Source organism: Sminthopsis crassicaudata, chromosome 2, assembly GCF_048593235.1.
Source record: "Sminthopsis crassicaudata isolate SCR6 chromosome 2, ASM4859323v1, whole genome shotgun sequence".
NCBI classification, from domain to species: Eukaryota; Metazoa; Chordata; class Mammalia; order Dasyuromorphia; family Dasyuridae; genus Sminthopsis; species Sminthopsis crassicaudata.
In genome coordinates this window covers 85,239,438-85,250,347 of record NC_133618.1, presented here as the reverse complement: position 1 = coordinate 85,250,347, position 10,910 = coordinate 85,239,438, and the positions used below count along the sequence as shown (strand labels likewise).

Below are 10,910 nucleotides of genomic sequence, written 5' to 3'. Positions count from 1 at the left end.
TTATTATTATTAGCGGAGCAGTGGGGTTAAGGGACTTGGCCAGTCACACAGGTGTCTGGGGCCGAATTTGGACTTCGGGGCCGGTGCTGTCCCTGCTACCTGATTTTAATGCCAGGGCAGGCACGTCGTGCTAAACCCGACTTCCTGCTGGGCACTTAGCAAGTTCTTAATGAATACGCATTTACTGGGCTAAAGTGACCGGGGGAAAGAAAGGCCGTCGGGGGCGGATGGCCACCACTAGCTGACATGGCACCCGCGTCTCCGCCGCACAGGAGGTAAGGAAACAAAGCCCACCACCCGGGGTCTCCGTCCCCCCGGACCGTCTCGGGGTCCTGGCCGCCCGGGTCGCCTGCGTGGCTGGACAAAGCCGAAGCGCTCGTGGGCGGGGCGCCCGCACCCCGGCCATCTGATTGGGAGCACCTGACAGAACTGAACCCCGGAAGGAAGGCGGAAAGGTGGGGGAGTTAAAGGCTCCCCGGCCGTAGCCAGAAGGAGCGCTAGAGGGGGCTGTCTCCCCGGGAAATAGGGCCCAGACGGCCAAGCTGTGGGCTCCCCGGTGGTAGTCACCCGGCTCAGGCTGGCAGAAGGCGGGCGTGGCACCTGGCTGCCGGGTTAGTCGTGAGACTCTTTTTGTAGTCAGTTTCTCCTGGGTCCTAAGACTACATAAGAGGGCTGCAAGCGCAGGAACCTGGGAAGCTGAAAGCGCTCGGGGCGAGGGCGGCCATCGTCCAGCCCACCCCGGGCCCGAAGAGGAGGAGAGGAGCTGCGCGAACGCCATTGCCCCCCTCACCCTGGCCCGGGCTCCCCCGCCCGGGACGGCCCGCGCCACTCACAGCGCCTTTGGCCCCGGCTCAAGGTCTTGTGATGTGATTAGCGAAGCCAGCTCCTTGTCCTCTGACACACAGCCCCGCCCCGGCTCGCTCGGGCCCTGTTTACTGCGGGCCCTGGCTGGGGTTGGCGGGGCGGAGCCTGGAGGACCCGGGCTTTTCCAGCCCTACCCAGCCTCACGCCCCTACCACCCCTCCGAGCAGGCGCACTTCCCTCGGGGCCTGGAGGAAGCCCCTACTGCCTGTTCCACGTGTTAGGTCGCCGGACTTCCTCCCAGAAGGGCTGCGGAGCCGGGATCCCAAGTTTCCAAGCCTTGGTTTGGGGGTTGAGACTTGCTGCAACTCCCGTTCCCCTCCCCCCAGTTCCTTTCCGTCCGGGTCCCTATACTTTGCAAACTATGCAAGGGCAATGAGGAAGGTTGCAATATTCTAGCATTTTGCAATCCCTCCTCCGGCCCATTGATAGCTCTAGTATTAGAGCGTGAGGCAGAGAGTGAATGACCCACTCCCCGGGGGCGTAGGCAGCCTCCAAGGCTGCTTACCCTAAGCCACGTTTAAAAGTCCCCGGGCTCAGCAGCGCATGAGGCCCAAGAGGAGGAGAGCCGAAACGTACTATGCCCCACATGGCTCAGAAGGCTCTGCTTCTCCCCCGCGGCTGGGCGCTGGGCCCGCCCTCCCCGTCCTCCCTCCCTTTCCCCGGCCCGCCCCGCAGGGCCACCCCTCCGACTCCCCCGCCCGCCTGGCTCAAAAAAAAAAAAAAAAAAAAAAAAAAAGAAAGAAAGAAAGAAAATTGGCGGCAGCCTATGGGAGGACTCGAAGTCCCATGACGTCGGTGGGAGCCGGCTGGGTGTGTTGCCTAGAGACCCCGGCAGGGTCAGCGTTCTGTCCCCTCCCCCGGTCTGCTCAGCCGCCTATATAGGGCGAGGGCTCGCCGGGCACAGAGTTCCAGCAGTCCGCTTGCTGTGCCCTCAGCTCCGGAGAAGTGGGTTGTTTTGGGGGGGCGGGGGGAGGGAAGAGGGAAAAAAAGAGGAGAGGCTGTTTAAAAGCAAGGCTTTTTTTTAAACCTCGGACTCCAAAGAATTCCAAAGCTTAGCCGCTCCGTTACCCGGTCTCTCCACCCTCTTCAAACTTTTTCCCCCCCTCCTACCCTTACCCCTCTCCCGCCAGCCGTCGTGGCTCATCCCAAGCCCTGCTGGACAGCGGGGTCCTTGGGTTCCTCCTGCATCTGCGACTTTCACAGGACCTAGAAACATGTCGACCACACTTTTGTCTGCCTTCTATGACATCGACTTCTTTTGCAAGGTAAGCGAGAGGGCAGGGAGGGAGCCAGAAAGCCCTTTCAGTTTTGAAACTTTTTCTCGTACTATTTTTGAGGAAGGGTTGGCGGGTGGTGATTTTGCCCCACTTTGGTTTTCCCTGTTCGGTCAGTTCTTGGAGTTTGCAAAGTGTTTTAGTTGCCGGGAAGGGGGAGGGGGGCGGCAGGGACGGAGAAGGAAGGCGAGGCAGAGCCGTTCTCGGGGCTTGTGCATTCAGCCCAGTCTGGGACCGGGTTTGCGAGTCTCGTGTTTACTGGGGCAGTGTTTGCACAGCCCCGGCTTCCCCTCCGCTTCTGCTCCCTAGATGGGGAAGAAGGGGGTGGGGGAGGTCCGGAGGGTTGCAGAAGGGCGAGAAAGACCCAGGAGGAAATGAAGCTGCAATGACGGGTCAGCATGCTTGGAGCTAAGAGCGGGCAGGGTGGGGGAGGGAGAATCAATGCAAACTTTTTTTATTTTGTCTCGGTTCGGGTGGGAGAAAACAAAAAACAATCTACAGACCTGAAGTGTCGCAAAGTTATTCTGCAACTACCCCCCCTTACGCCCTCCCCCCCACTCCCTTGAAATTGTCTCCTTCCATGCCGCCCGGTTTTTTCATCTCCCCCTACTCCTCCCCTCCCTTTAGCAGACGGAGAAATCCCTAACCAACCTCAACCTGAACAGCATGCTGGATAAGAAGGCCGTGGGGACGCCCGTGACCACTTCCCCCAGCTCAAGCTTCACGCCGGGATTTCTCCGAAGGCACTCCACCAGCAACCTGCAGGCCCTCGCCCACCCTTCCCCGAGCCCGGCCACCGGCCCCGGCAACTGCTCCCCCAAGTTCAGCGGCGGCAGCAGCTGTGGCAGCACGGGCGGCTCGGGCTCGTACAGTAACCTCAAGGAGCCGTCGGGGGGAGGCGGTGGCAGTGCCGGCACCACGGCCCTGCTCAACAAGGAGAACAAATTCCGGGACCGCTCCTTCAGCGAGAATGGCGACCGCAGCCAGCATCTCATGCAGCTGCAGCAGCAGCAGCAGAAGTCGGGCGGTGGCTCCCAGATCAACTCCACGCGCTACAAGACGGAGCTGTGCCGCCCCTTCGAGGAGAGCGGCACCTGCAAGTACGGAGAGAAGTGTCAGTTCGCCCACGGCTTCCACGAACTGCGGAGCCTGACCCGGCACCCCAAGTACAAGACCGAGCTGTGCCGCACCTTCCACACCATCGGCTTTTGCCCCTACGGGCCGCGCTGCCACTTCATTCACAACGCGGAGGAGCGCCGGCCCTCGCCCGCAGGGGGGGCGGGGGGCAGCGGGGGCGACCTCCGAGCCTTCAGCCCCCGAGAAGCCCTGCACTTGGGCTTCCCGACGCACCCTCGGGAGCCCAGGCCCAAGCTGCACCACAGCCTCAGCTTCTCCGGCTTCTCGTCGGCCCATCACCAGCACCCGGGCGGCCTGGAGTCGCCCCTCCTCGAGAGCCCCACGTCGAGGACCCCCCCGCCGGCCTCGTCCTGCTCCTCGTCCGCCGCCTCGTCCTCCTCGTCCTGCTCCTCCGCGTCCTCCTCGTCCTGCTCCTCCTCCGCGTCCTCCTCGTCCTCCTCCTCGGCCGCCGCCCCCTCCTGCTGTTCCCCGACGGCGGCGGCCGCGGCGGCGGCGGCGGCGCTCCTGTACGGGGCGGGCGGCGGCGGCGAGGACTTGCTCTCCCCCGCTCCGTGCGCCGCCTGTGCCAACAACGCCTTCGCCCCCTTCTCGGGCCAGGAGCTCAGCAACCTCATCACGCCTCTCGCCATTCACACCCACAACTTCGCCGTGGCCGCCGCCTATTACCGCAGCCAGCAGCAGCAGCAGCAGGCCCCCGCCGCGCCCCACCCGACGGCCGCGGCCGCAGCCGCCGCCGCCGCCGCTGCAGCCGCCGCAGCCGTGGCTGCCGCTGCCCCGGCCTCCCCGCCCTTCAGCTTCCAGCCCCTGCGCCGGCTGTCCGAGTCGCCCGTGTTCGACGCGCCTCCCAGCCCCCCGGACTCGCTGTCGGACCGGGAGAGCTACTTGAGCGGCTCCCTCAGCTCAGGAAGCCTCAGCGGCTCCGAGTCCCCGAGCCTCGACTCCGGCCGCCGGCTGCCTATCTTCAGCCGCCTGTCCATCTCCGACGACTAAGCGCGCAGAGAGGCAGCCTAGAGGAAGTTTCGGGGGGAGTGGGGTGGGGGTGGCAGGAAGGGTGCCCCTCTGCTCTTCTGCCAGCCCTGGGGGGGAGATGGGTGTGAGTGAGGAGGAGAACGGGAGGGCCCCAAACAGACTGCAGCCCCCCAGAAGGACTTGGGGATCCCAGCTCTAGGAGCTCCCCCTCCCCCGCCATTTTCGGTTTCCTCTTCATTCGGGTTTTTTATTTTTTATTGCAAAGTTGCATTCTCATTTAGCAAAAAAATGAATAATAATAGTCCAACGAACTTTTTGTATTGACGTGAACAAAAGGAATCTGTTAAAAAACCGGGCAGATGTAACGGGAATAGAACAAACAATAACCAAACCTTTATTTTTCTAGACCTTGGATGAGTTTTGAACTTTTAAGGGGGGGAAAAAAATCAACCCAGCACCAGCAGCTACCGCCATTCCATCTCTTAACTTTGAAGCATTAGTCACCCTGCACTTAGGTGTGAACTGCCTGCTCTTTGGAGAAATTCCTAATGGTCATTTGTCTTTGAATACAGTGTAAACAAACAAAAAAAGCCACATTACTAAACTATAAGCTTATAAAATCCCACGACCTGCCAAGAATATGCCTTGATAACAGTGCTGTAGTTTTATATATAGCTCTATATATAATGTGCTTAAAACACCACCCTTCCATTCCAAAGTCTGTTCCATCACCACCACATAGTGGATGTTTCTTTTAGAAAAATGTTGCCTTTGCTTTCTTGGGAAGCACTCAAACCGAGTTTAGTTTATAATTGTTGACAAATAACTGCTGATTTTTGTTTTGTTTAGCTGTTTTGAGTTGACTAGCACCACTGCACCACAACTCAATATGAAAAAGAAAAACTATTTAACTTATTTATTATCTTGTGAAAAGTATACATTGAGAATTTTGTTCATACTGTATTTATCGGGTATGATGAAAAGCAATAGATATATATTCTTTTATTATGTTTAAATTATGATTGCCATTATTAATCGGCGAAATGTGGAGTGTATGTTCTTTTCACAGTAATATATGCCTTTTGTAACTTCACTTGGTTATTTTATTGTAAATGAGTTAAATCTTAATTTAAGAGATTGTATGTAATATTTATTTCATTAATTTCTTTTCTTGTTTACGTAAATTTAAAGATTGCATGATTTCTTTATAGAAATCTTATCTCGATGCTGTGGAAGTAGTTTGAGGAAGATCTTTCTGAGATTTCTTAGAATGTATTAAAAAAAAAAAAAAAAAAAAAAAAAAAAGATTGTAGCCCGTCCAACTTTAAAGAAAAAAGAACCACATACTTTGCAATCAGACAGACTTCAAAGTATCAGACTTTTTACCTAACTCCAGCTTTACAAAACAACCAAAAGTATTTTTGTTGCCTAATTCCACCAATCCCACTGTGATATATACCCTTGAGTATAAAAAAAAAAAAAAAAAAGATAATGTAGCAATAATTGAGGGGCCTCCAGTATTAGTCTCCCAGTGCCTTTGGAAAGGCCCGGACATGCCTTAAATCTTCCTCAACCAAATAAGTATTTTCTTTCTTAATGCTTGAGAGAATTTGAATGTAGGGATGGGTTCAACTACAAAAATAGAAAAGTTTTACCACTTTTTATTAAATATACGCAGAGGCCACCTCTTGGATCTGAGACCTTATTGTAGTACATGAACATGCCTTTTTTGTTATTTCAATTCCAAAACTTGTAATTATTTTCTTTGTAGAAAGTCAGGAGTTCTCCCTCTCTCTTCCCCCCTCCCCCACCCCAAACTTTCCTGGACGGTGGATGAATGAATAAGTAGCTTGAGTCTTGTTTGTACATAGGCACCGAGCTTGAGCCTATGCACTCCTTGGACTACTTTAACAGAAGTATGTTTTTGAATGTATAACTAAAGAGTAAGTCAACTTGAGTTGTAATATATTTTGGGGAGCCAGTTCACTACAAATTGTGTGACTGTAAACTTTGTACTGTAAATGTTTTGTAGTTTTCCCCCAATAAAATTTTTGGAAAAAAAAACCAATTATTTGAATGCCAGTGTTCATAAAGTGGTGCTTTCTTTACCCTGTTGCTTAGTGTCTTGATGGTGATCAACTAACTTAAAGGGCTGGCACACTTAATTCCACTCTTCAGAAGTGATTGAGAAGCTGCAAAAAGCGAGTAGGCTCCAGAAAGTTCTTGCCCCCCTCCTTCCCCATCTCTTTATCTTAAACATATACAAACAGCTAGCTTCCTCTTCAGGCAGGGAAGCGAGATTCTCAGGCTCTTTGTTTTGGTTGCCACAAAGCTGCTTATTAAGTGCTCACATTTAATTAAGATGAGGGCTTGGTAAAAAGTTTATGAAGATTGCTTTCCTAGATTTCTCCTATGGAAAGTTACATACACATATATATCTGTAATATACATAGGAAGAAGAAATAAATTAATCTTTTCTCTAATCCATCTGTCTTGTTTATAAAAAATTGAGTGCCCCAGAAAAGGCAGACCTTGCAGATCTGGGTAATGTTAGTCTAGAGGAATTAGGTGACTTGGAATTAAGTGTCTGCATTGCTGTGGATAAGGTGCAGTCGGGAGGAGGGGAGGAAAGGAAGGGGGTGGGGTTTCCTATGATTCAGGCCACCACGTGACGCGCTGGAGGTTTCAGAGCTGTTCACAATTTAGTAAATCAGCCTCTCAACAGGACCTCAGGGATTTGGCATTATGGGAATTTCTGGGAATCCCTTTGTCAGCCTGATGACAGACTTCAAGTTGGGGGCTGCTCAACCACCTTCACCCTTCAATAGGAGGTAGAATGTTGGGGCCAGGACCTTTTGGAAACAAAAGTGATGTAAGGAATTGTGGGGATTGGGGGAGGGGAGGAGAAAGGGAGGGGGGACCTAAGGGAAGGTTAAACAAGTTAAACTTATCTCTGGGTGGGGTTTGTTTGCCCACGTAGCTTCCTCTGAGAGTAAGCACTCAAGTTGTAGGAAAAGAATTGGTAGCTATGAAAGCAATCTCCACTTCTCCAAATCCATCAGAATGCAATTGATGATATAGATCAGTCCATCCATTATCAATTAAGTGAAGCAGTAATGGTTAAAGGGGGGGGGGGGGGGAGAAGAGGAACTATCATTTAAAAGAAAAAAAACAACTTTTGAACACTAGATATCAAAATTATTTTTGTTGTGCTTTTACAATTCTTCCTATTCTGATACTTTCTCCCCCCCAAAAAAAAAGTTGGTAAGGGAGATTTAAAATGGGTTGTTTTCTTATTTTCTGAAGCAGCTGGACTTTTTATCTCCTCTGTAGACCTTTATTAACTCGATTCATACTGTGACTCACCGCTGAGTTTGGGGCTTTGGGGTACAGATATGAAGCCTTAAGAATCCTGAAAGTTGTCAAACAGCTGTTTCACATTAAAGATGATTGCACTGGTGTGTTAATTCAAGTGGGTTTCGTGTGTGCAAGAGCGCTTGTGCTGAACATCCTGCCAGAATAGGCTGGATAACAATTTCAGAGTTCTCCCAGATGACTAGTCTCTTGCTGTGTGCATCGGTTTGAAGAGGGGGAAGGGAAGGTTGGAGCACAGACCAGAAACAGCTTCCTGCTGTTGGCCCCTTATTGTAAGGGATAAGCAGTTTAATACAGGTTGTTATTTATGCCTATGGGCTTTTGGAAAGACTTGTGTTCCTCCTTTGGTCAAAGCTTCCCCCCTCCCCCCCTCTTCCCTCCCTCCTCCCCAAGTAAATTTGATCAAAAGGTTAAAATGCTGAATTTTTTTTTTTTTTTGTGCCTTCGGTCACAGTCATTTTAAAAAATTAGTTGAAAGTGTAATTGTCGAGGCTGCAAGGAGCTTTTTACTGTAGGACCTCTTGGAACTTATAAAGCAGGGCAGACTATTCAGAAATGAATGGCCATTTCCAACTAGATCAATGTAATCTCCATAACAATACATTGTCTTCCTCCAGGAACTTGAATGACCGTGGAACTTCAGTCTCTCCTTTGGCTAAAAACACTTTTTTGTGTGTGAACTGGGGGCCTCTGGGAATTTGAAAGCAGAAGGACTCTTGGAATTTAAAATAATAATAATGATAATACCCAGAGTAAAAGTTGAACTTACTGGGGTAAGTCACAATTCTCACGTTAGTGTCTCTGGAGTAACTGAAGCCAACCTGGCTCCCACCCAGGCAGAGGCATTACACCCAAGATAAAATTCCTGCGGTCATTTGTGAAAACGAGCACAGAATGGGATGTTGTTTGGACCCTGCTAATAGGGGCATTAGGGATGGACCTTTTTTTTTTTTTTTTTTAATCAGTCTATTTCTCAGGCAGCTTTTAAAGTGCGGAGTCTTTCAGATAAAGGGTGTATGCCCCACGGACTTATTTTCCATCCCTCCCTCGGACTATGGGCAGTTGTGTGGAGAGAATACAAAAAAAAACTATTGAGCAGGCCGAAGCTGACTGCCTCGCCTGTCTGAATAGATAGTCCGGCCCAACCCTGGAGCCTCACTCCCGGGCCGGAGCTCACTCAGGGCCCTCCCCAAGGCCTCGCAGGGCTCGCGGGGCGGCCTCGGCTCGCCAAGCCCCCGGAGGGAGAAGCGGAAAAGCGCCGGCCGAGGGAGCGGGCAGAAAACCTGCCTACGTGTTCGCGTCTGGGCTTGGGAAACATTTGTTTACTTCCAGAGTCGGATTTTAGGTGGCAAGTGCTAAGTAGGGACGGGAACTCCAACTTCCTGGATTTTCTTGGCGCTGGAAGTTTGGTCTCTAGGGGGGCGGAGCCGCTGCGAGTTAGGGTGAGGGCTGTGGCCCTCTGAGGTTTGGCCCAATGATTGATGGGGGCTGGGGCCAGGCTTACCTACCGCTGCAGAAACCTCCTCTCTCCTGCCCCGGCTCCGGGACTCGCTCGGCTCAGACTCTCCCTTCTACGGAGATGTTTATGTGCTCCTCGGATACGTCCGCACAGAGCTTTGTACCTCCTCGTGGGATGGCTGGAAAGTGAGGCAAAGGGAAGTCACTGGGGAAGGGAGCCGGGGGAAAGCCTCTTGTGGAGGTGTGCACGCGAGCATATATATGTGGACATCATGGTCTCCTGCAGTGTGTACATACACATACATGCGCACACGTGTGTCTAAAGTATATGTAATATTGTATATATCAAGGCCTGCTGTATGTCTGCACACATGCACGTACACGTGTCTAAGTATATAGTATGTGTGTCTATATCAAGGCCTGCGGTGTGTGTATGTATCCATCTCTTGTTTTATGTACACAGTTATTTGCATTTTGTCTCTCCCACCAGACAGAACACAAGAGCTGGGATGTTTTTTTTTTTCCCGGTTTTTTTTTTGTTTGTTTTTTGGTAGCCCCAGTGATTAGTCCAACGCCCAGCCCCCTTTAAGCACAAATGTTTGTCGACTGACTATCGGATTCATGCCCTGCCACCCACTGCCCCACAAGTTGTGCTGAGCTTTTGCTGCTTGAGAAATAGGGCCCCGGGGCACCTCCTGCATGGCCCAGCTTGCTCGCAGGGAATCTCTGGGGAGGCCTGAAGGGATGTCCGGAGCCAGAGCCAGACTGGGACCTGGGGCTGGACACCGCCAGAGCCCTGATAGCCGGGAGGAACCCTAGCACTCTGGGGCCCACCCCTGGAGCTTTCTGCTTATTTGAAAAACCTGGTTTGACCAGTTCTCCCAACCCCACTCCATACTACCAATTTGCTAGCAGTTCCCAAGCAACCTTGAAGTCAGGAGTAATTACACTGAGAGAGACCGAGAGAGAGTGTGAGAGTGTGTGTGCGGGTGCGTGCACATGCAGGGGAGAACATTTCATTTGGTAGTCATTTCTTAATTGTAAAAACTTCTTTCAAAACCAGGAAATGTCAGCCAGAGCTGTAAAAAAAAAAAAAGAAAAAGAAAAAGAAAAGAAAAGAAGAAACGAGTTTCCTGTGGGGTGGGGCAGAGAGGAGGAAGCAGCCTGCTTAACCAAACCCTCCAACGCTGGTGGAGAGCCCGGCCCTGCCCTACCTCTCCTCCTGGGTGTGCAGCACCTCAGTAACCAGCTAGCCCAGACACAGAGCAGGGGCCTGCTCTGCTGACATTATAGGGAACAATTCATTCTTTTTTTTTTTTTTTTTTTTTTTCTAAAAAAGTAGGAAGGGAAAGGGGGAGGGGGGATTTATTTTCATCTTGGCAGAGTAGAAATATCTCTCATCAAATGGAAGGCCTTGTGTTCTGGGGGGCGGGGGGATCAGTGGGAAGCTGTTCTGAAATGGAAGAAAAGATAGTAAAGACTTGAGAGACATGAAAGCATATTCGCTCGCCGAAAGGGACTGGAATATTTCTCTAAAAATAAGCTTTGCTTTAGTTGTGGATTCCTCTGACAATTCGGCTCTTGTGCGGGGGCTTAGCTGGCCCAAGGAACTGTGTGGAATTTTTAAAAAGTGAGTGTTTCCCAGCTGTGGCCTTGGAAAGTTTTTTTTTTTTCTTCCCCTTTTCTGTTTTCCATTTATTAAAGCTTCCCATTTCCGGTTCATTAAAATTATTTTCAAGCAAAATATCTAGCCTGGTAATTCTTCGATGAAATGCAGAATTCATGAGAAGCCTGGGCTGAAAAAGGAGAATTTTCCCCATCCTCTTGCAAGTG

At 51.3% G+C, this 10,910-nt stretch overlaps 1 protein-coding gene across 2 annotated transcripts; it reads left to right on the top strand.

Moving 5' to 3' along the window:
* The first annotated feature begins 1,762 nt into the window (after positions 1-1,762).
* On the top strand, positions 1,763-6,318 carry ZFP36L2 (ZFP36 ring finger protein like 2). Of its 2 annotated transcripts, none has more exons than XM_074286697.1 (2): positions 1,763-2,129; positions 2,769-6,318. In XM_074286697.1, exons 1-2 carry the CDS (start codon positions 2,079-2,081, stop codon positions 4,263-4,265), a joined length of 1,548 nt encoding a protein of 515 aa, XP_074142798.1. In that variant the 5' UTR covers positions 1,763-2,078; the 3' UTR covers positions 4,266-6,318. The 2 variants fall into 2 exon arrangements, with proteins under 2 accessions (XP_074142798.1, XP_074142797.1); XM_074286696.1 differs by having other exon boundaries at positions 1,765-2,129; positions 2,766-6,318.
* Positions 6,319-10,910: the final 4,592 nt, after the last annotated feature.

Excerpts from the sequence above, each read along its gene's own strand:
- ZFP36L2 (XM_074286696.1), top strand. The coding sequence starts at position 2,079 with ATGTCGACCACACTTTTGTCTGCCTTCTATGACATCGACTTCTTTTGC. Across the intron at positions 2,130-2,765 it reads ACATCGACTTCTTTTGCAAG|CAGACGGAGAAATCCCTAAC; the intron begins GTAAGCGAGAGG and ends CCCTCCCTTTAG.